The 27244-nt window shown below is 45.2% G+C and overlaps 1 protein-coding gene and 1 long non-coding RNA gene across 2 annotated transcripts in view; one reads left to right on the forward strand and one right to left on the reverse strand.

Annotated features, from left to right (window-relative positions):
* Positions 1-7543: 7543 nt before the first annotated feature.
* Positions 7544-16843, reverse strand: CUNH11orf24 (chromosome unknown C11orf24 homolog). The gene is made up of 4 exons (XM_004852191.3): positions 16690-16843; positions 12969-13166; positions 9777-9951; positions 7544-9018 (listed from the first exon to the last, which is right to left on the reverse strand). The coding sequence occupies exons 3-4, from the start codon at positions 9850-9852 to the stop codon at positions 7889-7891; spliced, it is 1206 nt and encodes a 401-aa protein (XP_004852248.1). The 5' UTR covers positions 9853-9951; positions 12969-13166; positions 16690-16843; the 3' UTR covers positions 7544-7888.
* A 6-nt stretch (positions 16844-16849) lies between these two features.
* Positions 16850-27244, forward strand: part of LOC110350655 (uncharacterized) — a 37086-nt gene continuing 26691 nt past the window's right edge. Inside the window, exon 1 of the long non-coding RNA XR_002397360.2 lies at positions 16850-17176. This is a non-coding gene — a long non-coding RNA (uncharacterized LOC110350655). The remainder of the gene's footprint in view (positions 17177-27244) is intronic.

A 27244-nucleotide genomic window follows, 5' to 3' on the forward strand; every position in this document is an offset into this window, starting at 1 on the left:
AATATCTTGAGATGAAGGAAAACTAAAATAGAAAAACAAAACTTACGAGATGCCAAGAAAGCAGTGCTAGAAAGAGATTTATAGCTGTAGAAACCTATATTAAAAAAGAAGAAGGGACTAGGGTCTAGCTCAGTGGTAGAACACTTGCCTAGCATGTGTCAAGCTCTAGGTTCAATCCCTAAATCACCATCTCCTCCAAGAAAAAACAAAAAACAAAAAAGAAAGATCTGAAATCAGTAACTGTACATCTTCAAGAACTAAAAAGCAAGAGCAAACAAAACACAAAGGTAACAAGAGGAAAGAAATAATAAAGATTAGAGCAGAGGCCTACAAAATAGAAAACAAAAATAAAATGGAGAATAAACAATATAGGACTTTAAAAATCATTGTATATTAGTCAGGGTTCCCCAGGGAAACAGAACCAGAAAAAGTTCTAGAAATGGATAATGGTGATAGTCACACAACACTGTGAATGTACTTACTGACACTGTGTACACATCAAAATAAGTTATATGTACATTTTATCACAAGAAAAATAAAGATTGTTATGAGCTCCTGTATGAGTCACCTTTGCATCACTGTAACAAAATATCTGAGACAATTGCATTATAAAGAGAAAAGATTTATTTAGCTCCTGGTTTTGGAAGTTCCAGTCCAACACTGGATAGCCCTATTGCTTTGGGACTTAGGCAAAACAAACCGCTTACATCATGAGCTAGGAACTAAAGAGAGAGATTGAAATCTTGGGGTCCCACAATCTCTTTCAAGGTCACACCCTCCAGTGATCTAAGGACCTTCCACAGGGATGCACCTCTCAAAAGTGCCATCACCTCCCAATAGTGCCATCCTGAGGACTAGGCCTTCAACACAGGCACCTGAAGGGAAAACCACCCTTATTCACATCACAGCAGCTACCTTTGGAGGGAGCCACTCGGCAAGGAAATGCAGAGCCTCCAGCTCCTAGGAGCCAGCAAGAAACAAGAGTCCTCAGTCTGGAGAGGGACTGAACATTGCCAACAACCCTGAAGTAAACCCAGGTGCACCTCAGATGACACTGCAGCCCTGGCCACACCTTGATCAAAGTACTGTGACACCCCAAAGCAGAAGATTCAGCTAAGCCATGTGCAGATTTGTGATTCACAGAAACTGAGATGTTAAATGTGGGTGGTTAAATAAGAAAGATGTGGTGATATTGTTACAGATCTGTAGCTAACAAATGCAAGCACTATTGCACCATGTTATGGGCGACTTATCCCCGTTTATTTTGCTCAGTAACATGTCTTAGAACACTGTGGATTCTGTTTCATACAGCTCTAGTGCAGTGGTGGCAAATCAATGGCATGCATGCCACAGCAGGCTGTTTATATTGTTGAAAGCTCTAAAAGGTTTGCCATCACTACTCTAGTGCTTTCCTTTTAACTGCTGCCCAATAAAGTATTTTGTAGCAGTATCAAATAAGGCCAATTAGACCTTTTGTAATTTTTTTCTATATAAATAATGCACCCCTTGTGTGCTTCTGTAGGGAAGAAATCAAGTTGTGTGATTGCATCTTTAGTTCTTTTGATTATTCACTTTTGTTTTTGTGGTACTGGACTGAACCCAGAGAGCCCTGAGCTACATCCCCAGCCCTTTTCATTTTTTATTTTGAGAAAGGGTCTCACTAAGTTTCCAAATCTGGCCACAAACTTGCAATCTTCCTACCTCAGCCTCCTGAGTAGCTGGGATGACAGGTCTACACCACCGTGCCCAGCACATCCTTAGTTTTAATGCCATTCTGAACTGCCTGAATGGTGCCTGTACTAATTCAGCTTCCAGATAGAACCTGGGAGTCTCCATTTTTCCTGCTTGTTACTGTCACTTACTTAATTCCCTGATGCAAATCCTTGCGGAAAGGAGACACAGCCTTTGGATCTTTATGCCCTAGAGCTCAGCTCAGAGCCTGGCATGGATACTAAGATGCTGGTATCCTTTCTCCTCTGTCCATGCTCTTTTCTTTTTCTTTTTTCTTTTTTTGGTACCGGGGATTGAACTCGGGTCCTTGAGCTTGCAAGGCAGGCGGCGGAACCACTGAGCTAAGTCCCTAGCCCCCCATGCTCTTTTCTTAACAGCTGGGCTGTGCCCACAGCCCCCTAGGGATGAGGTACTGGACCACAGGGGACCATGGGGGTTGGACATGGCAGCTTATATGGGCCACTGTTGATGCCAAAGTTAAAGCCAGAGCCCTTTGAAGCAAGCAGTCCCTAAGAGTCTTGTGAGATAAGGGCAGTGAAGAGAGCAGAGCAGTGATGGAATGAGAGAGCCGAAATGCTCAGGTCTGGGTCACAACTGTTTTTCTTTGTGATGACCTCAGGTTTTTGCTCCTTGCAACCAAAAGTTCCCTGAGACAAAGAGCTGCTCAGAGCTTACAGGTTTGTTCTCTGGGTACCTCAGAGGTGCTGAACTGGAGTCTCTGAAGACTCAGGAGCCAGGCCAGAGGGGCTAGGGTTTTCTTGTTTCACACATCTCCATATACTGGAGCCCTGGGGCTCACACATTGGGGTCACTTTGGTCACCTGGACATCTTTGTGCCATCTTCCTTTATACCCAGGACAACGAACTTGTGTGCTAAGAAGCCCCGACAGGCCACAGGGCCGTGGCAGCTCACCTGAGCATGCTGTGCTTTCATTTGATTCCACATGCATACTCTGCCCACAGGGCAGCAGAAAGCAGGGGTTTAGAGGCAAATAGACTGGGCTTATAGCCTGCCATGTCCCTCAGGCAACCTAACTCCCTGTCCTCAGTTTGCACATCTAGAAATGGACATAATAAGTTCCCACCACGTGGGGAAGCTGTGAAGCTTTCCCTTCACATGTGAGGCCTTTCCTGAACTTCTGACTCACATCTGATGGGCATCTCTACCTGACACACCCTCTGCAGAGCTCTACATTTCACCCACCTGCCCCTCAAGTCCTCCCACCTACCCCTCTCCCCATCAAGAGGCAGTGTAGCAAGAATGCAGAGGCTGGGGCTGGATCCCCAGGGGTGAACCCACTGGCTGTGTGGTATGTGTAATGCTGGGCAGATTTATGAATTCTGCAGGCCTCAGTTTTCCCCTGGAAGTGGCAGTGATGAGGATGATATTCACGTAGGGTTGAGGTGAGGATTAGATGACATAATATGTAAAGTACTGAGAACAAAGTGTCATTCTTCTCTTCTGTGGAAAGAAGCCCCCACCATCCCAATCTGTCAAGCCAAAAGCACAAGTATTACACTGGCTCCACTGTATGCCTGTGAGGTGTATGTAAAAAAAGAGCGGAGGTCATAGGGACAGTAGCTCAGAAGTACAGTTGCCCAGCATTGTGAGGGCCTCGGCTCCATCTCCAGCATGGGGGCCTGATACTGGAAGTCCTATCTAGACTGTCTCTGAAACACATCCCCAGAATCTCAGCTTCTCTCCATCTGTGTGAACATGCTTTGGTCCAAGCCAGCACCCTGCCTCCCAGGGCTGAAGTCCCAACTCCACCCTTCCCTTCCCTCCCTTCCTTTACTTTTTTCTTTCAACTTGTCATCATGGAAATTTCCATACATGCAAACCCAGAGAGGATGGGAAATGGGCCTCCCAAGGACCCTACCCTGTCTTGGTAGGCCAGCCCACGTGGTTTCTGGCTGTGTCTCTTCACCACTCTCCCCTGTGCTGAAGCCTTTTAAAGCAAATTGCAGACCGTGTCTCACTTCATCTGTAAACACTTCCATGCAACAAAATAATTGTTTAAACTCTAAATCCAATGACATGATTTCTGTTTAACACACACACACACACACACACACACACACACACACACACACCCATGTCTCCTAGCCTGGGCCCTCCCCACCCTCCCCAGCCTCGTGTCCATCCTGGGGGCTCTGTGTTTGCTGAGCTCTGCCTGAAGCCCCCATTTCCCTGGCTTTTCATGAACAGGCCCCCAACCCCCATGTACGTTTTAGTTCCAATGTTTGGATTTCTTTCCTAATTGCAGTGGGAGGCCACCAGAGGGAGCTGACCAAGGGAGCATTACAATCTGAGTTATGTTTTAAAAATACCCTCCAGGCTGTTGAGTGTAGGATGAGTTGGGGTGCGGTGGGGGGAACAGGAGGCCACAATCTGAGATAATTAAGGGAGATGGCAGCAGAAGAGCCTGGCATATAGTAAGTGCTCACAAAATAGGAGCTCTATACTGGGTAAATCCTCTTCTTTCAATTTTGTGTGTGTGTGTGTGTGTGTGTGTGTGTGTGTGTGTGTGTGGTCCTGGGGATTGAACTCTGAGCATTTGTCCTGAGCCATATCCCCAGCCCTTTTTAAATTTTTTCTTTATTGCCTCTTGTTAAGTTACAAAGGCTGAGCTCAGCTTCCCAGAGTGCTGGGATCATAGGTGTGGGGTACCATGCCCAGCTAGTTCCCCTCTTACTTCTAAGCAAAATGTAGATATAAGAATTGTGGTTGAAGCCAGATGTGGTGGCGCATTCCTGTAGTCCCAACTACTTTGGAGGCTGAGGCAAGATGATTGCAAATTTGAGGCCAGCCTGGGCAATTTATCAAGACTTTGTTTCAAATAAGAAAAGAAAAGAAAAATGGCCAGTGATGTAGCCCAGTCCTCCCTGGGTTCAATGCCCAGTACTGGGGAAAAAAAGGGAAAAATTTTGGCTGAGAATGGACATGGTTTGCTCCAAATGACCCACCTGGCTAGTTCTGGGACAGAGGCCCAGGGCAGTGAGCTTACTACTGTCTCTGTGAACTCATGCCACTTTCTATGGGGAGACAGTCACAGGCACAAAGGACATAATTCCACCTAGAACATGCTGTCCCAGAGAAGGAGACAAGACCTCTTGGTCTTGGAGCACCCATGAGGATGAGAGCTCTCTGGTATGGTGTTGAGGGAGCCAGCTAGAGCCGCTGAGTGGAGAGGGGTGGGCTGGGCAGGGAGGAGGGTGGGAGACCAAAGGTGAGAGGCTGTGAGAAAGTTTAGCCACGAGAGGGCGCCCTTGGACCTCCTCTGCCAGGGGACACCAGTCTGCTCCTCAAAGAAACTGGCAGCTCTGAGGCTGTTCCTGTCCCACCCCAGTATTGGAGACACAGCCTCCACTTCTCATGGCTGCCTTATGTGCCTGCTCCCCACCCAGCATCTGTGGATAGCACAGACACCATGGCTGTGAAGCTTGTCCTGATACTTGCCTGGTGGGTGACCTTGGGCAAATTGCTTGGCCTTTCTGTGCCTCAGTTTCCCCACTGTGAAAAGAAGAGAGCCTCTTTTAAGGCCAAACCCAAATCAGACTCTTACCTTTACCTTGGCCCGATACCTTTCAGGTGGACTCTCGTTCATCAAATAGGGACAGCATCTTCTGTGTGCCCTGGACCAGTCACTGCCACTGCTTTAGGAACAAAAGCCTAGTAGAGGGGCCAAGTGGCAAGGTGCCTGCTCTGTGCATCCATCTCTTTCCTTCCTTCACCACTGTTCTTCCCCTGAGGCGTGGGGTGGGGTGGGGCCTCACCACACTGAAGGCTCCTCATCCTGAATCCTGGGTTGGTTGGCAGTGCTCAGTTGCATCTGAATGAGCCAAGGCTTAGCTTACTGCACTCTGCCGTCCTCTGAGGCAAGCAGACAGGGTGGCCCTGAGCCTTCACAGTCCTGTGATGGAGGGGTCTTCCTCGGCCCTGCCCATGGGCCTTCTTGAGACTGGCTCTTCCTCTCATGCTCTGCTGGGCCAGGATCCCCTGGAGGGTAGAGAGCCTTGGCCTTTCCCCAGGGAAAGCATTTGGGTAGGGCCAGGTGGTTAGGTTTGTTTTGAGGGTGGAGGTGGAAGGTGTCAGGGCAGGGTGGGCTGGGGAGCAGAGTGGGCAGGCAGGGCCAGGGGGCTGCAGCCAGCCAGATTATAGGATATTCAGGATGGTGGGCCATGCTTAAGGATGACACACAGGTCCCTAGCTCAGGTAAGTAGGGATGTCATTAGGTACAAGGAGGCCCTTAGGAGCCATGGGTGTGAATCACCTGTGACCCTCTAGAAGTGCCATCCATGCAAAAATGATAGGGATGGCTGGGAATAGGATCCCCAATGGGTGGGAAAGTCTCTAGTATGATGCTGTGAGCTGGCCCAGAGGTCGGGATAGTGAGGGTGACAAGCCAGGGGCCAGAACCAGGCACCTTCCAGCTGCTGTAGGAGCTGTGATTAAGCATGCAGACATGGGAGGAGGCAGGAGAGAGCAGGACTCAGAGGAAAAGGGGTGGCCGGGGCCAGCCAGATTGCATGGTGAGGCAAGAAGGGCTGGAACAAACCTGCCTGGAGCAAGCTAGGAGGAAAGAGCCACATACAGGTCCTGGTCCATTCCTCCCCTATATATTTCTCATTCTTGGCTCTTCAAATGGTTGGAAGTCTGGTACCTTTGTCTTTTGTGGTCTTTGTCACGGGCCACTTGAGGTCCTTTTTGGACAAGATCAAACTTAGATGAGAAGTTGGACACCCAGCCCTGGCCATGGCAATCTCTGAGAGGGAGAGTGGAGACCACAAAGCTGGCCTTGGCTATGGCATTCAGAGAAGCTGAGAAGCAACAGTCAACTCCCCTCCCCAGATCAGGCCACAGATTGTCTTTCTCCATTCCCCATGTGAAGGAAGGTGAGCTCCAGAACATTCTACAATGTTTCCTAGGTCAGTTAGCAACCACATTTCTGGCCTGAGGATACAACTTAGTAAGATGCCTTGGCCCATACGTGGCTTACTGGCTCTGGGCATCTTAGGCAGGTAGACAGAGAAAAGCCAAAGGCCAAGCTCAGCCTGAGAGGGGCAAGAGAAGTTGAACTAGCACTCTAAAACCTGAGTTTGGTCCTGGCCCTCAGCTTGTGACTTCTCCCTGTGCCTCAGTGTTTCCAACTTTAAAATGGGGGTTGTGGTGCCCAGATGCTGGGGAGAGGGCTCATTATGTCACCTGCATTTGCAGAAGACAGTGCCTGGCCTGTGAAAAGCACAGAGCAGGAGTTGCCTATGTTGCTATTTGGGACAGGGGTCTGGGTTCCAGGAGGAGGACTAGGTTCCATGGGCAGTATGACCTATAGCAAGGGCCTCTGGCTCTTTATTATTAGTAATAATTGTCATTAGCAGTGTAGAATCAGCAGGATTCCGGCCTGAGTGGATCCAGGCCAGGCTGACTATGCCATGTAGACTGAGGGCTGGATTCAGCCCCTCCATGGCCAAGTTAGATTCCAAGAGACTCATCACCTAAGGAGGACCACAGGATGTTGATGGGGAGCCCCCTGCCAAGTACCCAGGTAGCTTTGGGTGTTAAGGAAGCTCAAGCAAGAGGCTTGGACAAAGCAGACCACTAGGGCCTCACGTTGTATGAAACAAAAGCAAACCAACTCCACCAGGCATCTCAAAAAGGCTCCAGGGCTTGGGTATAACTCTGTGCTTAGCACTTGCCTAGAGTGCATGGGGCACTGGGTTCCATCCTCACGCTGAAAACACAAACACACACAATGGTTCTAGTGGGAGCAACTGTGAGCAGGTCATACTGATACAAACGCAGGGAGGGGTCTGAGTGGAGAGCAGTCATTGCTTTAATTCTGGTTAAGATCTGACACACCAGGGGCCAAGTGGTCCGGGGCTTCTGCCCACCCCAGCCCACCCCACCGCAGAGTCACCACCTGCTCCTGGGTCATGATCGTTTACGAAAATAAATATGAAAAAGCAGCAACTCTTTCATGATGATGGAATTAATCTGACAGTGGTTAAATGTATCTAAGCATCTGGCATATCTCCAAAATTGCACCAAAAGGATTTGGAAGCACTTGGTTTGGTCTCAGAGGCAAAATGGAAGGTGGAGGAAGAGGCCCAGCCTTGCCCTGAGCTGTGGTGGTCCCAGGCCAGCCCCAGCCTGTGCTCACATCTCTGAGTCTGCGTACATGCCATTGATTAGATAGTCCACCTGGGTGTAATCCTTCTTCTTGTAGCTTTCATAGGCTTGCAGGGCAAACAAAACCAAGACTGTGACAAAAAGGGTTACTCCAAGTATAAGCACCGCCAGGAGGAACGTTTTGTTCACCAAAGATGGGATCAAGGGCTCAGTGGTGACCACTAGGTACTGGCCGTCAGTGCTTGGCTGGCACAAATCTGTAGCTGGCATCTTGGGGTCCCCTGGACTCCTAGGTGTCAGCCCAGCACAGGCAGTTCCAGGTGTGGCTTTGGTCTCCACTGGCTCTGATGTCTGGGGGGTGACTGGCCTTCCAGCCCCATGGGTAGATGACACAGGGCTTGGCAGTGTTGTGGGGAACATGGCTACAACCTCAGGGGTCTGGCTGGTGGGAGGTGCTGGCATTGTGCTGGTAGTTGGCTCCTTAGCTTGAGCCCGGGTGGTGGCCACTGCTGTGGAGGACACCAAAGCCATGGGAGGGGTGGTGGTGGCCTCGCGGGTGGTATTTGAGGGGGCAGATGGAGACCTACCTGCTGTGCTAAGCACTGACTGGGCCGTTGACACCTGGCTGGTGGGACCTTGTGCTTGAGGACCCACGGTAGGTGGCGGGCTCACTGTGGAGTAAGTGGGTGTGTGTGCTGAGGAACTGAGAGTGCTGGAGGGGCTGCCTGTGTTGGCAGCAGCAGTCTGGTTATTTGTGGCCAATGTTGCCCTTGCTGCTGTCCTTGAAGATGCATTGCTACTTGGCACTTGTGTATGAGGTGTGCTGAGAGTCAGAAGCCCAGTGGTAGCTGTGGTTGGGGTCTGCCACACTGATGTGGGGATGGGTGACGTCAGGATGGGTGACTTGGGCGCTGTGAGAGCTCTGGAGGTCGCATTGTCCATTGCACCTTCCGCAGATGCTAGAGTGCTCATGTTTGTCCTGTGTGTTGTCTCTGCTGTGACTTTAGTAGAGTTGAGGCTGGTTGCCAAAGTCCCTTTGGTGAACTCGACCAGAGAAGAAGTCACTGTAGTTGGTTTCTCAGACGTCTCATGATCCCCTCTAACTGTTTCCACTTTCTTGACTACTTTAATCCACACCTTGTTAGGGATTAAGGACCCTTAAAGTCAGAAAAAGGAGAAAAAGAGACATAATCACTTTTGATCAAAGCAGGTGGATCACTCAGCAATGCTCTCCCATTCCTAGGGGTGACCATGGCTCTGTTTTTTTCCACCTGTGTCCAGAGTGCAGCCCATCGGAGAAGCCACTGACACTTTGCTTTTAAAACTCCTTTGCTCTGTGTCTCCCCAGCCCATACTGAGGCTTAAGAGCTTCACTATTTGATCCAATTCCCAAAATATCAGAGTGAAAGTTTCACACTACAGTGTGAGTCATTATAAAAAAGAAACCAGGGGGCCGGGGATTTAGCTCAGTGGTTCTGGCACCTGCCTCCCAAGCACAACAACCCAAGTTCAATCCCTAGTACCAAAAAAAAAAAAAAAAAGAAACCAGGACCACTGCACACACACCCAGGTGTACAAGGCACATAGTTGGCTGCATGAACATTCACATCCCCAAAGAGCTCTTTGCTGCAGGAATTCTTGGAGATGAACAGCACCTGACATACAGTGGGAGTGCAATTAAATATTGGTTGTACAAGTGAATGAACTCCCCAAAGAAGTCAAGGCAATTTTCAAGGCCAAACCAGGGAAGCTTCAGGGCTCTGCTGCCCAGTCATGCAGGGGCCTCCTTACCCACACTGGCCCTCAAGAACCCATCCCAGCCCTGCCCCAGGGCACCTCCTCTCTCATGGGTCTGAGGGTGCTTTGGGGCCACTGTGGACTTGTCCAATAGTCGCACAGCCTTCTTCTCACTTACGCGGCTTGTCAGATGCCACCTGGCTTCCAGATAAGGACAAGGAGAAAATCCAAGCCAGCATGAGGGCTGTCCACATCTTGCAGGTAAGCTGAGAGCAGCGTGGTGTGGCCCCTGAGGCTCCCAGCTGGTTGGCTCCTCAGGCTATTAATGGTTCCCTTCTGCCTGGCCGAGGGATCTGGGGTCAAGAGAGCACACTGGTCAGAGGGCACTTGTTCAGCGACACATGTCCTTATCTGAGCCACATGGCTCAGCGCTGCACCTGCTATGGAAGCACCCAGCAAGGTCTAAGGTGCAAATTGAGCCAGGTTCTTAGGAAGAACACCAAATGTTGCAGTCAACCTGGTAATGGTAATTTTACCTGAGGCCTTGCCTTGGATAGGTTAAATCACTTGACCTGATTTCTTTAAAGCTCTCATCTTCTCCAAGTTTTACCCTCTTACCCCGGACGCCAGTCAACAGGGCCAAAACCTTGTCATCACCAAGACTGGCCATATCTTTCTCCTGGACTCTTTCCCACAGTCTGCAGGATACAAGTCAGGCCTAACGCCCGTGTTCACCCTGTGACAGCTGACGGTGACATTTACATGGGAGACAACACTTAGTCATAAATCCACCCATCATCCATCCATCCATTACCCACCTGTCTATCTAACCATCTACCCATCTACCTGTCCAGCCATCTGTCCATCTATCTGTCCAACCATCCTATCCACCATTCATCCATCCAATATTCCATTCAACCATCCACTTTTCCAGCCATCTATCTACCCAGATAGCCATCTACCCATCCACCTAACATACTGAGTGTCTATTCATATGCCAGGGAAGTACACATACAACCTTCTATCAAGGGGCCTGCAGCCCAGAGGGATTCAGAGGAAAGAGGTCATTGCAAGCTGTTACAAGCACTGAGTGGGGTATGACTTGGGCCAGGAGAAGGGAAGAAACAGCCTCTGTTTAGGCCTTGAAGTGTGAAGTGGGATGGTCCTATGGGTGGTGTCCCTGAGTGTGGCTGGGCTAGGCTGGCAGAGGACGGGGCATCACAGGGAGTTAGAGGATGCTGATTTACCCTGTGGTGGCTATGGGTGTGTCAAGGAAAGTTTCCTAGGAAAGTGACACCTGGGTACATTGTGAAAGCCAGACAGGGATCCACTTGTTGGCGAAGGTGAGTGGGAGGGAGCAGCTGATGACAACAGCAGAGTCAGTGATCAGGAAAGGACAATGAGATTCAGGGGAGGCCAGAGAAAAGCTGTGGACCCCACTAGCCATGTGGCAGTTTGGATTTCACAGCAGGAGGATAGGACCCTACCCACCCACAGACAGTGGTCGGGAGAAATACCTACAGGTCTTATTCACCAGGCAGCAATGGGCTCAGCTGCTTATCTGAAAAAGATCCCACCTACACAGCATTCTTAGAGAACCATCTCCTAATCTGATCTAACCTCTGCCCAGATGCTTCCTGCTCTGTCTTCCAGTGTCACCTTTCTTCCCACCTGCCTCAACCACATTGAGAGCAGGGCTATCTCTTTCTCTTTTTCATCCCTAGCATCCTGGGGACCACACACACCTGAATGAACTGGTGTGTGGAAAGAGATCAATCTCAGCTCCTGAGCTTGCTAACCAAGTGACCCTGACATGTCATATAACTTCTCTGGTCCTCCCTGAGGTGTGAGAGTGATCCAGGGTCACACAGGCAAGCAGCCAGCATGACACCTAGTTCAGCCCTCAGCTCACCCAAGAAGCATGTCCAGCTGTGGTGAGAGCCACAGACAAGCAGCTCCCATGCAACACGAAGGGATGTCCAGGGTGGTGGTGGGGGGTGGGTTTCTGCCACTTGTAACCCATGGCGAGTGTTGTAAACCCTGCATCCCCTCATGCACAAACTTCCGGATGGCTAGGACATTCCCAGAGGCCTCTATCCTTTCACAAGGATCACTAACTTTTTCTAGCTTTAAATAGCACTTTCCAAAATGATTATAAGGGCTCCTGGTGTCTTATAGGTTTAGGAAAGTTACCTTACAAACCATAAATTTGCATTTGTTTTCTAGGGTGCAAAAAGCATTCTTTGTACTGATGGAAAAAAAGTAGGGGTCAGCCCGGGGATTTAGCTCAGTGGTTCCGGCGCCTGCCTCACAAGCACAAGGTCCCCAGTTCGATCCCCTATACCAAAAAATAAAGTAGGGGTAGGCTGGGGAGAAGAGACAGAGCAACATACTGATAGGGGAAGAACTGAAACTAGAAGGTTTCAGCACAAAGAGCGCACAACCAGCTGTTAGCTGAGGCTTTGCTTCTGAGTGCTCTGTATATATTATATTCCCAACTCTGTTTGGTCACTCATATTTATATCTAATGGTCAAGGAGGATGGCTTCTCAGCCTTTTGGGTAAGATCAAGTGTAACGGTCAAGAAGGGTCTTGCTCCCTGAATACACTCCAGACCTTAGGGCCCTTCAGTAGACAAATTTTTTCTATAAAGGGCCAGATGGGAAATATTTTAGACTTTATGGATCATAAAGTTTGTGTCTCAGCTACTCAACTGCTGTTGTGGTGCAGACACCCATGGATGATATGTGAATGGATGAGTATGGCTGTATCCAAATAAAACTTTATTTACACAGACAGCCTGTGGGATTTGGCCCACAGGCTATAATTTGTCAACCACTGCTCTAGCATTTCAGAGTTGCTGCTCCAGCTAAGTAAGGCAGGGAGGAACTGATTCAATTTACCAAAGGATTTCTTCCTGTCTGGCTGGCTTCTTCTCACTTTGGAACAGACACAAACCACATCAATTCCTAGGGTCTCTATGTGGGCTTCTGGTGCCTCCCCGTCCTCCAGCACCAGTGAAAGCAGAATCCCCCACGCACTGAGGACCCCTGCAGGTGTTATATTACAACACTAGTCTGAGAAGCTCTTGCAGTAACTTGCATTTGTGTCACAAGAGCAGCCCACAGAAGAATGCATGGCTTCTGTCCCCTGAGTCCATCCCTGCCCATGGACCACCACCCTGGTCTACTCAGAAGGCAGAATCTCTGATTGTGAAGGACCACACACTGGGCACCCCCTGGGTGACTGGGTGATCTTTCCTTTTTCTGTGACCCTCTGCTGACCCTGCAAAACCTCCTTGGGATCCCCTCCAGCCTCACTATTCTGTTCCCGAACAGGCAGGCCCACCCTGCAGAGCCTGGGACACTCACCAGAGGCAGCTGCTCAGGGCAGGCTTGCAGGCTGGGACAGCTTCCTCCTTGGGGAGCTGTGGGCTTGGCACTGTCTGCTCGCCAGGTAAAGTTTGGCTTTGCAGGTGAGGGCACCTTGGTAGGGTACTCCCAGGCCATGGCATGCTTTGTGGCACACGTGGGACTGATGCAGATGCTCCACAGTGGTAACAGACGCATCTAGGGTTTGAAAGAGAGTCAATGATGCTTAGGAAAAGTATGGGGGAAAAGAGCCAGTGAGGAGGCAAGCAGGAAAGGACAATATTCAACAGATCATTGTACTAGAAAATGACAACATGTATCACAGCTTTCAACGTCAGAACTTCTGATGTGGCAATTTCTACTGCAGGAATTTCTTCTAAGGAAGCAACTGGACAGACTGTCCAAAGATAAATCTACAAAGATATTCATCAGAGCATTATTTACAATGGCAAAAACCTGCAAAAAAATTTTTAAGTATGGTCCCTTTCGTATATAAAATTTGATGGCAGTATTGAAAAATACATAAATTTTTATTTCTTGACATGGAAGATACACAGTAATACAGCATTAAGTGACAAAAGCAGGCTGTACAATAGCATGCATACAGTGATCAAATTTTGTTTAAACACATATATTAAAGGTTCTGAAAAGACTTACACTTGAATATAAAAAATGACTATCCTTATGTAATAGATTTACATGTGATTTTTAAAAATTTTTAAAAATTTTTTTGGCTACTGGGAATTAAACCCAGACAGAGCTCATGCCTGCTAGGCAAATAGTCTACCACTGAGCTATACTGCCAACTTCATTTTTTATTTAATATCTTGGTTTTGGGTTTTTTTTTTTGGTACCGGGGATCAAACTCGGGTCCTTGCGCTTGCAGGGCAGGTGGCGGAACCACTGAGATAAATCCCCAGCCCTTATCTTGTTTTTTTTTATAAATATGTATCGATTTTGGAAAACATTTCTGAAAGGCTCCAGTGATAGAAAACAACTGATTTTCTTCAAGTACTTTGAGCTAACAAGCAGCAGAACAGAGTAATCCCACTTGGTACAATTTCACCTGTAGATCTTAATAATTAAGAGAAATTACGTGATTTACATATCAGGAAGCACATTTTTCTAGGAACCAAACAAAACTTTAGAAGACTCTAGGAGTATAGCTGTAATGTAAAGATAGAAAGCAGCATATGGGCCGGGGATTTAGCTCAGTGGTTCTGGCTCCTGCCTCTCAAGCGCAAGGTCCCGAGTTCGATCCCCAGGACCAAAAAAAAAAGATATAAAGCAGCATAAAGGACTCTCTCACTGATGAATACTGAATGTAACATAGGAGATTACAGAAGGAGCTCATCACTTTCCATACTGGGCAGAGATCAGTAGGTGGTAATGCTTAGGGACAACCATGAACCTGCTCCCCAAAACAAATGCCCATGCATGCACACACAGCCACACACACATCCATACATGAAGTCACATTCATGTATGCAACTCACAGCTGCACATGTTCCTATCTGCACACAGCTGCACATGCATAAACATCACCACACATGTGCAAGCAGCCACAGAGGCATACATACAGTCACATAACACAAAGCTTAATGCATATACACGGAACATCTTCACAAAGCTACCTCCGAAAACTCCACAAGTTCCCAGAAAATTTTGCTGGATACCATCCTTGCTTATTCACTTCCACCCAGCCAAGCTGATGGTCACTCCCACAGAAACAAGAATTGGCCCCCATGTAAAGTCAAGAACAGGCCTTTGTTGTACCATGGCTTCATCTCTCTGGAATGGTCCTGCCTCCACTTTCAACAGAGCACTCTCAGTGTCAAGATCGTGTGTGGAGACTTGTACTAATCTTTACAAGTTGACTCAGAATGGATAAACTATTAATAAGATTTAAAATAATACTTTTCCCTGCAAGGGCTTCTGTGGGACCTAAATGAGAATCTGGCTCTCAGGACCTACCCAGTTATTCTCATTATTATCTAGAGGAAGAGTTAAGTAAACATTAAATAGGCTGGGAAGATGGGAAGCCTGGAGGTTATGCTAGTGCTGGGAATTCCCCATCTGTAGGAAGCAGCACCCTATAGTATATGCAAGAAAAGTACAGCAGGGATCCCCTTGAGCCAGATGACATCCCACAAGGAAGACATTTCCATACTGTGCCCCTGAGTATCAACTTCTCTATCCTTTGCTGGTCCATAACTTTTTTTTTTAAGACAGGGTCTTGCTATGTTATTCACACTGGCCTTGAATTCACTATGCACCCCAGGCTGGCCCTAAACTCAGAGCAATCCTTCTAACTCAGCCTGCTGAGTGGTCCACAACCTTGAGATGCCTCTTTAGTCCTCTTATCTCTGATCTCTTGTGCTCCCAAACTTGGTTTGATTTTTAACTCTTTAATGAAGCTGTTAGTGATATGTAGGTTGCTACACCCAAGTTACATGAAATTGGACTCTGGACTGGTTAATTCTTGTTTTCTGGCACAGACAGATGCAGCACAAGTAATCCTCAGGTTTGTTAAAGACTACAAGTATTATTTTCACATTCTATCATGCTATTAATACTTATTTATCAGCAGGAACATGGCTCAGTTGGTCCCTACTCCCAGCTGGGGAAGCTATACGTGCATACCAAAGAGTAGGGATTTCGAAAGTAAATACATACAGGGCAAACCACAGAAAACTAATTCTGACACGTCACCTGGCTGAACTTTGGTACCAGAAGCCCAAGAAACAGATATAGTTTCATGTATATTGACACTGTCCTGTGGTCCAAAGGATGTGCCCAAGTGGCAGATGAGAACTTGGAACATTGGATATTATCTAAATTACACTGCTTGATATTATCTAAATTATTTTGCTTGCTGCCAGGTTCTTAGAAGTTTTGGTATCACAGCTAAATGCTAAAATGTAGTTTTTGCTGGCTATGTGGGTAGACTCGACATTCCTTTGTCTATTAGTTAGGTCCAACACATAAATGAAGACTTTATATTTTAAATATTTATCTCGCTCGTTTTATTGAAATTTTAGAGATGCTTCCTGAGGGAGGGAAACTGCAAGTTGTTAAAGTCAGATTTCTGTTTCTTTCTTGTGGTAAACCGTATAGATGTGGATTCTTGCTCTCAGCCTAACATTTAAGTGCAGATGGCAAGAAGCCACATGGGGGAGGTAGGCAAGTAGATGGACAGGGTGGAAAATCTGATGGAAATTCACAGCCTCCTCCCAGGCAGAAAGGGTCTGGGTGAAAGAGGCCGGGGTCATGGGTCACCCAAAAGGTCAACTCTTTCTGAGACCAACACTTCTGGAGCCCAGTCTGGTCAGGGACTTGCTCCAAGACCTTTCTGTTCCCTACCTACCGGAGTGTCTCAACTGTGCTCCCAAACAGGAACAGTCTGGCGTCTCCTCTGCAGTCTGCGATTCCCTTCAGCCCTCCTTCCTCCTTGGGCCCCATCCATGCTCCTCCGGGGTCTCGACCCATCCTTCCTTCTTCTCTGCTTCTGTTCCTCATTCTTTACAATCTTGCACGCTGTGTCTCCATTCACTCTTTTTCTTGCCCCCTTCCTCCTCCCTCTTGTGCCCCTATTCATCCTCCTCCAGCCTTTGGTGCCCCCCATTCATCCTACTTCTGCCCCCGATCGCCCTTTCTCAGTCCCAAGCCGGTTCGGGGAGCCCTAACAACAGTTCCCTGGAAAGCAGTGCAAGCGCCTTACCCGGACGCGGCAGGTCCGCGGCCCTCCGCCGACAAGAAAGCACTGGTGGCCAGGCGTGGGACGTGGCGAGCAGCACAGCCGAACCAGATCAGGGCAGCAGCCCTTGCTCGGGCCCCGCCCGGGGGCCGCCCGGAAGTGACGTCAAGGAAGGCGGGTCTGGGCGGTGCCCGGCGCTACCCGAGGAGAGCCGGAAGCGAGGGGTTGGGCTGCCCTCGGCCCCGCTCACCCGTGGGCTGAGTTCAGCTCCTGCTAGGAAGAAGCTATTTTTGGTCTTTCCTTGCCGGAAGTGGGCGCTCCCAGAGCTCCGCCGCAGCTGTGCGCGTGGCGGTTTGGGAGAACCCCGGGTGCCGTGTTGGGATGGGCGGGCCCTCACGGTGGTCGCGGAGCGCCTCGCGAGGGCCTGTTGTCTGCTCACTCCTGCCTGGTTCCTGAGCTCGCTGGTTCACGGTATCCCAGCCCCTGAGGGCACCAATGGCGTTTCCTAGAGGTAATACTAGGGGCAGTTAGGCAGCTAACGTTTTCTGAGCGCCTGCAACTTCCAGGCCTGTGCTAATTACCTGCAGAGCCAGTGATTTAATTCTGCAACAGTATGGTGGGGAACTTCACCTTCATTTTACAGGCTCAGAAACAGACTTACAGAGGGCTTTGTAATTGTCACATGCGGAATAAAAGTGGGACGAGAGTCTATAGGACTTGACTTTAACTAGAAATAGGCTTTGCAAATCATTACTTCTGTTACTGAATCCCACTGTGTGTGAAACTTTCTTCGACACACACACCCCCGCCCCGAAATTCAAACCAAAACCTGTGAAGGATGATCTCATGAGAATAAAGTGGAAAGGCTTTATGTCCTTACAGTTTTAGAACTTGTTTTGAGCTCCTGGTCTGGGAAATTTAAAAGCTGGGAGTATGCAACCACAGTATCAACTATCCAGCTCTAAGTTGTGGGAACACTGGGAACGCGATGTCACGCCCCATCTCCAGTAACCTCACAGTTTCACCTTGTGTGGAATTTACCTGGAGATGTGTAGGTTTGCCATGACCCAGGCCAGCTGTGGGAGAGCATGTGAAGACAAGATCCTTCTGCTTTGTGTTTGCTTTAATTTCGCAACTAGCTTAGTTCTAACAAATAGTGTACCCTTGCTGCCTTTGCCAGTGAAAATACACCTGAACAGCTAACTGTATGTAGTTCTGTGTTTTCCCTCTTCAAAAATCAATGTTTAGAGTACTGCAGGCTAAAATAAGGAGACAGAGACCTGGGGAGTCCTCTAGACTGGAAGTTCTTGTGTCTACAAACGACTGGCATTTCCTAGTTAAAGGTGGAATTTTCCTTGGTTTTGTTGTTGCATCTGGGATGCTACCTGGATATGTTATACAGTTATCAGTGGCTAAAATGAAAAGCCCTGAGTGGTTCAAGAAGGCCAGTAGGCCACAGCTGCCTTATAGAAGAGTGGGTCTTTTTTCACCTTGCAAGCTCTGGGATAGTCTCACTGGATGCCTCCTGGTTTATTGGTGTGATCAGCTTTGCAGTCTGGAAAGCTTTAGGAATTCACAATAGCTTGTATCATCCCAATAGAGTGTCTGGTCCCTGCTGGCCTGGAAAGTGTGAAAACAGCAAGTGACACTGAAACAGTACCAAAGGAACGCCACTATTCCCCACAATTATCGTGCCCCTCACCAACTCCTTTGCTTATTGTTTCTGTCTTCCTGTACTGTATTTCAGTGACAGCAAGAATGAGAGTACCTTTTCAATTCCTGAATAAAAATAATTTTGTCAGTGTTTAAAAATTGAAACCTTTTCTTGCTGATTATGAAAGGGCTATATGCACCTGGGAGCCCCATTTTGGGAGAGGATAGTCTGTCTCAGAACAAGAGGGAGTGCCTTGAGCGATCATTACACTCAGAATGATTTATAAGTGGGGTGAAAGTGTCCTTACTTTTATTGGGGCTTTTATAGTTTATTAGGTTTATCAGGGTGTGCATTTCATTGGATGCAATGTTTACGTCTCCTCAGAAATTTAAAAGGAAATTAGTTCAAAAGACTTCCCAGAAAAATGCAGAGGAGGTTATTCATGCTCTTCCCACCATTTTGAAGTCAATGAAGACGAGACAGTAGATAGAGAGTTTACATGCCAAAGCTTTGGATAAAATTGAATTCCTAAAATTTGACAGACTCTTCTGTTTATTTGGCCCTCTGGTTCTTTTATTTAGCATCCAGATGCTAGATGATACTTTTTTTTTTCTTGTGGTACCGGGGATCAAACTCAGGACCTTGCACTTGTGAGGCAGTCAAGGTGACACTGAGCTAAATCCCCGGCTCAATACTTATTTTTTTATAGTTCCTAAGGGACTACATCAAAGATAGTATCTTTTATGTCTCTGATGTATCAGTACTTGTATTATAAATATATATTAGGATATTAGGGTTTATTGTGTTCTAGAAATTATTATTTTCATTAAGTGCTAACTCATTCTGGTCAGCTTATGTTTATCTCAGTACCACTTTTTTTTTTTTTAATAGATTTGCAGATTTATTGCTGTATCCACGATAGCACAATAAACAAAATTCACAATCAGTACCACTTTAAAAAGTTATGATTTCCTCTATAATATTGAAATAAAGTACACAGAAGTACTTTTTGCAATGGAAAAATGTCTATGACTGTTTTCATTTATTCATTAGCAAAATAGGGATGACTTTTAGTTCTAGTGCTGAAATTACAAAAGATAAGACACAGACTTTCTTCTCTCTAAAGAAGAGCACAGCTGGCCCTCCATTTGCTTTTGTAAATAAAGCTTTGTGGGAACACAGTTGTGCTACTGTTTAGGTATTGTCTGTGGCTGCTCTATCAATAAAAGGGCTGAGTTGAATAGTTGCAGCAGACCACGTAGCTCACAAAGCCTAAGATACTTACTCCCTGGCTTTTTAGAGGAAATATAGTGATTCCTTGATTGTCGAACTTAATTCATTCCAAATTCACGTCCAAATACTGAAAACATTGGAGAACGGAAAATATTTTTCCCATAAGAAATAATGGAAAACTAGGGCTGGGGATTTAGCTCAGTGGTTTCGCCGCCTGCTGCGCAAGTGCAAGGACCCAAATTCGATCCCTGGTACCAAAAAAAAAAAAAAAAGAAAGAAAGAAAGAAATAATGGAAAACCAAACAACTGGTTCTGAGGCCTAAAAATTACACAAGCACTATATATTGTCTGGGTGAGAGAGGTGCTTAGAGCAAAACATCACCCCTCTGTGTGCCAGGCAAAAGGTGACATGTGACTCACTCTCAGCCTGTACAGGGGTTTTCAAGTCAGATTTTCGGTTTGACTATCGAGCAAAGTTATGAACACCGAGCAGATTTTTTTCACACTTTGCTGTTCAAGTAGTGGAAAGTTCGAGCTTGGAGCCATTCAATAACTGAGGTATCACTGTATTCACTGATTTCCGGTGTAGAGTCTTACTAGAATGGAGGTTTCAGGCAACAGCAGAAATATCTGGCCAAGATGGCCCAGAGTACAAGGAAACATACTCTCTCAAATAGGACTCTAGCACCCGTCAACCAAGAAGTCATAAATGATGCTAAAATAGAAGATGGTTTTACTGAGTGAAGGATAGTTTTGCTAATTGGGAAAACATCGGCTTGTTTTACAAACTGACCAAGTCCTCCACAAAGTCAAGCAGAACCAAGGCTTTTATAACAAAATAATTCTTTGGGGAAAATAAGTAATATTGAGGTAAATTTGGTGTTTGGAAACATATGAGCTGACATAAACCATTTTGTAAGTCCATTGGAATGTCCAGATCTGTAGGCAATCTGGTCAATGTAATATTTCTCAGGGCTTAGAAAGTATTGTTTAGATTCCAGGAAATTACTGCCTCTGGTGGATTCCGTTCTGGAGATAATGTCTGTGTGGCAATTTACCTTGTCACAAAATCTTTTAAGGCTTAGAAAATCTTTTCTTTCTTTCTTTCTTTCTTTCTTTCTTTCTTTCTTTCTTTCTTTCTTTCTTTCTTTTTTTGAGACAGAGTCTCACTATGTAGCCCACCCTGGCCTCGAACTCAATGCAATCCTCCTGCTTCAGCCTCCCAAGTGCTGGGATTATACGCAGGTGCTACCACGCCTGGATTTTCTTTTAGATCATTTTAATTTTTATGTTATCACATCTTACAGTGGATCAGGGTCACTTGGAATGTGGTATCCACCGAGGGAAGAGCTCTGAGAACTGGATAGCTGCTCCTGGGAGTATTGTAAAGAGTAAGGCAGGGCAGACACGCTTTTCTCACTACAGCAGATAAAACAGAGAAGGATACACTTCAACTCTCCAGTGGTTTTTGTTTTTTTTTTTTTTTCTTGTCACAGATTGTTTCAAGTGCCTTCTGGGCAGAAATACCCAAACTCAAAGCTTGGTCGTCTTATTTGTTGAACACCCTTCCTTGCTTCCTTCCTTTCTTTTTTTTTTTCCAGCAGTGGGAATTGAACCTAGGGCCTTGCAATGAGCTTCACCCTTAGCCCCCCACATACATACATACATACATGCATACATTTATGTATATATGTACATGCATGCGTGTATGTATGTATTTAAAGTTGCAGAGGCTGGGCTCAAATTTGTGATTCTACCCCAGACTCTGGAATAACTTGGAGGCAGGTGCCACCCTGCCCAGCAATACAGTTTCTTGCAATCCTGGCTAGATGTCACATTTGAAAGTCAGGGCTCTAGAATGACACTGCTAGCTCTGAATTCTGATTCCTTCCCTTTTTACTGAGTGGTATCAAGAGGCTGAGACTTGTACTCAGTTTCATCAGTCAGTTCTTCTTTGTGGTACTTACATGTAATATAACCTCCACAAACACTGCTTAGCAAAAGCAGAGCCATTGCTCCTAGAGAAAATATAAGGTTAGGTTCCTGTGAGCCTATGATCACATTTTTATTGAGTAATCAATACATAACTTTGTCTCCTCTATGTTTCTTTTTTTTTTTTTTTGGTACTGGGGATTGAACTCGGGGCTTTGCGCTCGTGCGGCAGGAGCTTGAACCTCTGAGCTAAATCCCCGGCCCTCTATGTTTCTTTTTAAAGACATTTTAAAAGGCATTAAATACCTTTAAGCAATTCCACTAAATTAAGAACTTATTGAAATTAAAAACATATTTTTTAAAAGTTAAAATTAAAAGCTGAGTGTGGTGACAGGCTGGTTCGTGGTTCATGAAACTATACAGTTCATAGTACATGGTTCAAGACCAGCCTAAACTGTATAATGAGACACAGTCTCAAACTCCTCCCTCCAAAAAATTAAAATAAAAGTTCAGTATTAATCCATAGCAACCTGTTTTCATAACCCTTAAAACTTTTCTTCAACTGTCTGTGCTGAATACCTGAAAGGCAAATTGATGTTTCTGAATATTGTAATGACAAATCAAGTGGATGAATCCAAAATTACATATAATTATCTTCCTATCCTAAATTATTCATTCTCAAAATTATTGTAATTTTAATGTCCTCAGTTTTGTATTCAGGGCATAAAATGAACTAATAATAATAATAATAATAATAGCTATAGCATGAAGGGAAGTTTTGACCTCTTCCTCAGAGGACCCTCTCTTTGATGACAGCAGCCTCTTTGAGAAAGAGGAGGGAGTTTCTGTGACCAGCGAAGGGGTTCTGGCTGGTGTGACCAAGGCAGCTCTGTGGAGAGGTTTCAGAATGATCTGAGACCCCAGAGATCCCTATTCTAAATAGTAGAATTCTGCTCTTTGAGCAGATTTGTTCCTGTCAACACTTAGCTCCCAAGTATTGGCTTTCAAGCCATGAACAGAGACTTGGGTCCTGTAACATTACCACCCTTCTGTATGACTTGCTTAAAATTCATGGGTTTCTACTCATTTTTTTCTTTTCTTTAGTATATGTTTGTAGTACATAATGATTACTTTCATTGTGGGAAGTAGGTAGGTGTACATAACACATCTTAATTCTTTTCATTCCCCCTCCTCTCCCCTCCCTTCCCTGCCCTCCATCTCCAGATCCCCTTCTCATTTATAAAAGATCTATGTCCCTGTTCCTAGTATCTGTCTTTTCTTAATCCATTCAAGTTGACATCAGAATTAACTATCGCACCTAGTCTGTGCTGTTCTGTTATAGTCACAAGGAATGTGCTAAGATAGGAAACAAGTAGGGTTTTGAAAGTTTGTGCTAGATAGGAATAACTGGAAACTGCCCAAATGCCAAGCAATGGATGAATGAATGGACATACAGATTATAGTTCATTGTCAGAGCAGACACTACCTGGCCATAAACAGACACAAATTATGATGATTCTAAAAGACCACTATGCGATGGCACATGCCTGTAATCCCAGCACTTGGGAGGTTGAGGCAGGAGGATTGCTGTGAGTTTGAGGCCAGCCTGCGTACTACATCATGAGTTTGAGGCCAGCCTGAACTACATAATAAGACCCTGTTCAAAAAAAAAAAAAGTTATGCTAAAAAAAAGAAGTCTGCCATCAGAGACTATGTATAGTGTTTCTGTGTAGTATTTGACATTCATGAAGAGATAGAGACCAACAAAAAACAGTCATGGGGCTGGGGATTTAGCTCAGTGGTTTTGCCACCTGCTGCAGAAGTGCAAGGACCCAAGTTTGATCCCCAGTATCAAAAAAAAATAAAATAAAACGGGTGCATTTTATTGTATGTAAAATATACTCAATAAAGTTGACTTTTTAAAAAAGTAGTAGTATAGATAAAGAGGATCACCTGATAATGATACAAAATCCAACTTACCAGGAAGATGTAGCCATTCTACATATTCTAAATTGGTATGTACCAACAACAAGATCTCAAAATAGGTAAAGCAAAATTGGCAGAAGTACAAAGAAAAACAGAAAAATCCCCAAACATAAGGGGAAATTTTAATGTTTCTTTTAAGAATGTAAGAACAAGCAGTCAAAAACAAAAAACAGTGAGCTTATTGACTCTTGAGTGACACCACCAACCAGTCCTGGTCAAGGAACACATAGACTACTTCACTTAATAACTGACTGAAGGGGCCAGGGATTTAGCTCAGTGGTTTCGCCGCCTGCTACGCAAGCGCAAGGACCTGAGTTCGATCCCTGGTACCAAAAAAAACCCCCAAAAAACCTGACTAAATATACTGTCAAAATTCCAGATAACACTAAGTTAGACAATGTTATTCATACTAGAGAGGGATTTCACCCAGTGTACCTTAGCTTACTGCCAGGCCTTGGATGGCCCTTGGGTTGAACTTGTCAAGGACTCTGTGGTGGAACAAGCAGAGATTGAACCCTGGGGCCCCCTAGGCAGAGACAGACACCCTGGGCTTGACGGCTGCTGGGGACTCGGAGCCTCTCTGTCAGCAGTAGCTACAGAGCCCAAGGTTGTTATACCAAAAACTCAAGAGGCCTGGTTTATTTTTTTGTTTTGTTTTGTTTTTGGTACTGGGGATCCAACTCGGGACCTTGCACTTGCAAGGAAGATGCCAGAACCACTGAGCTAAATCTCCAGCCCTCAAGAGGCCTGGTTTAAAGTCGAAGAGGTAACAAGTTGAGGGTGGCAGAAATGGTTGTTGAAAAATTGTTTGAAGATGTTTATCTATTATTCAGACACTATATTTTGTATATCTTGATTAACAAAATTTGGAAGAGGTCATTTAAAAATCTTAAATAATATCCTGTGTGGTCTTTGTAAGCATATACCATATATCAAGTGTGAGCAAAATATATGGAAAAATGTTTAAATTTTAAAAATTAGGGACACATGGTGCCCCCCTGTCAAGATGCACAAGCAGAGTCATGCTGGATTCACTTCGTCCTCCTGACTGAAGGGCACAACTATCCACCAACTCCAACCTGGCTCTACATTTTCCTTCCACTTGGTGTGGGCCAGGAGAGGCAAGGACTGACCAAGCAACCCAATCCTGGATGAGGACAACACTTGGGGAGAAAAGGGAGCAACCGGACTCTATGACTGTCAACACTGAGTCCAATAGTCCACTTGAACCTCCGCCCAATGGCCTACATCCAGCAGAGACCAAAAGGCTGATTGCATTTCCCATCTACCAATGGGAGCAAGGACACACCTTGGATGGTTGCCCCCCCCCCCCCCCCCCGCCGTGTCTTATCTCTTTCCCCCTTTCATCCTTTTTTCTCTCCCTTACTGTCTTTCTTTTACTTCCTGTATTTTGTTCTCTGGTTAGCTTTTTCTTGTTTTTTCTTTTTTGTGATTATTCTCTAAATTGTTAATTTCCTTTTACTCCTCAGTAGGACCCCCCTCACTTTTCTCTCCTTCTCATGATCCATTGGTTAATTTTCCAAATTTTGCTTTTTTATTCTCCGGTTCCCCACCCCTTCTACCTTTACAAGTATAAGCAGTAAGCTTTATGAATCTCTGGATAGCTAGTTAACTTATCCTATGCTGTTGAATACTATTCTATTTTTAGTAGAGGTAAAGTAGTTCCATTTAGATATTTACTGTATGTCAATAGTAGGTCAATATTTGTTTTGTCTTAGTGGTCATACTATAATTATAGATCTCTTTTCTTTTTTTTTTTCTGGTACCAGGGATCGAACTCGGGTCCCTGAGCTTGCAAGGCAGGCGACAGAACCACTGAGCTAAATCTCCAGCCCCTATAGATCTCTTTTCTATAGTTAAGAGGGATACATTATTGGTTCTTAGGGTTTTTCAACATTCAGATTGTATTTGATGCTATAATTGATGAAGATTTTACCACTATAACCAAGGTTACATAGCTGTTGCTATTATTTGGTTTTCCTAGGATGCCAATGTCTGGGTTGCCTTGAGGTCATTAACAATACTGCGGCCCATTCCCAGAGAACTAGGTACTGGGCCAAATGTGCTGCAACCTCCCATCCCAAATAAATGAAGATGGTTGTTTAGCCAGATGTGGTGGCACACACCTGTAATCCCAGCACTCAGGATGCTGAGGCAGGAGGATCCTTGCAAGTTTGGACTACATAGTGAATTCAAGGCCAGCCTGAACTACATAGCAAGACCCTGTCTAAAAACCAAAAACAAACAAAAAAAGAAGGTGATTGCGTTCTGGGACAGACGCAAAGACCAATACTCAGCCACACCAGGAGATGGCACTGAAAAGTAAACATTAAAAAGGTCTCCATACTAGAAACAAAGCTTTCCACTACAATCAACATTCAAACCTCAACACAACAAACAAACAATAGAAACATGAGAAGACAAGGCAACAAAATGCCTCCAAAACTGCCTCAAAGTTGATCCTTGGGGAATTGAAGGGAAGGACTGCAAAAGCCACATACCCAAATTATTCAAAATGTCAGAGGAGATAACAAAATAGGTCAAAATGTTTGGCAAGTTCACAAAAAACAAAAGTGAATTGATATTGGGCCAAATGAAATAATCAGTGAGCCTACAGAAGACACTAATCAAAAGCTACCAGAACTGAACAAAATAATGCAAAACATGAATGACCAGCATAGAAAAGGTTAGAATCCATAAAAAGGTTCCAAATAAATTCTAGAGATTAAAAATTCTATCAAAATTATAGGCAGCAAAAGTGATCAATGTGAACACAGAGTGTGAGAAGACATGGCTGTTGTCAGTGACCAGCTAATACAGATTCCTTAAAAACAGCAAAAGAACATGAAAAATGGATCCAACAACTCCTAAATGATACAAAGAAGACTAATCTAAGATTAATTGGAATTAATGAAAAATTAGAAGACAGCATAAATGGCATAAAAATCCTGTTCATGAAATAATAGCAGAAAACTTTTCAAATAAAAGGAAAAATTAAATATACAGATAAGTACACATATTGAACCCCAAATAGCCATGATCAGAAAAGAACTTCTCCATGACACATCATAGTCAAAATTCTGAAAGTTCAACACAAGAACAGAACCTTAAAAGCATTAGAGAAATGCAACAAATTACTTATAAGGCAAACCCATTAAAGTAACAGCAGGCTTCTCAACACAAACTTTAAAGACCACAAGATGTGGTGGTGAAATGTTTCAAGCCCTAAAAGAAAACATTTTCCAAGGCTGATAGATCCTACAGAACTATCTTTTAAATTAATAGAGAAAAAAGGTATTTTCATAATAAAGAGCATGGAAAGAAATTCATGACCACCAAACCAGCACTCATGAAGATTCTCAAGGATGACCTAGGAAGAAACAATGAAGCTAACAATGACATTGATTACACCAGGAAGGGTGGGTAGTTAAGTAGAAGGAAAGATAGAAAATCAGCAACAAGAAAATAATGACAGGAATAAGTCAATAGCTATCAGTAATAACTTTTGAAGTGGATGCTCTCAACACCCCAATCAAAAGACACAGACTGACAGAATGGAAGAAAAAAAATCCAGTGGTATGCTGTGTACAAGAAACACATTCAACCCAGAAACCTACTCATAGACTAAAAAAACAAAACAAAACAAAAATCAAAGGATGGAAAACAATATTCCAAGCAACTTGAAAAAGAAAAAGCAGTTGTACACTGAGATTCCACTTCACTCCAGAAAGAATGGCTGCTATCATGAAATCA

The sequence above is a fragment of the Heterocephalus glaber genome, unplaced genomic scaffold (assembly GCF_053883595.1).
Source record: "Heterocephalus glaber isolate CG9 unplaced genomic scaffold, H.glaber_assembly_v1.0 deba00000594, whole genome shotgun sequence".
In the NCBI taxonomy this organism is placed as follows: Eukaryota; Metazoa; Chordata; class Mammalia; order Rodentia; family Bathyergidae; genus Heterocephalus; species Heterocephalus glaber.

Coding starts and splice junctions, on each gene's coding strand:
- CUNH11orf24 (XM_004852191.3), bottom strand. CDS start 9,852: ATGTGGACAGCCCTCATGCTGGCTTGGATTTTCTCCTTGTCCTTATCT. Junction 9,019..9,776: donor GGTGGCATCTGACAAGCCGC/GTAAGTGAGAAG, acceptor TCTGACTTTAAG/GGTCCTTAATCCCTAACAAG.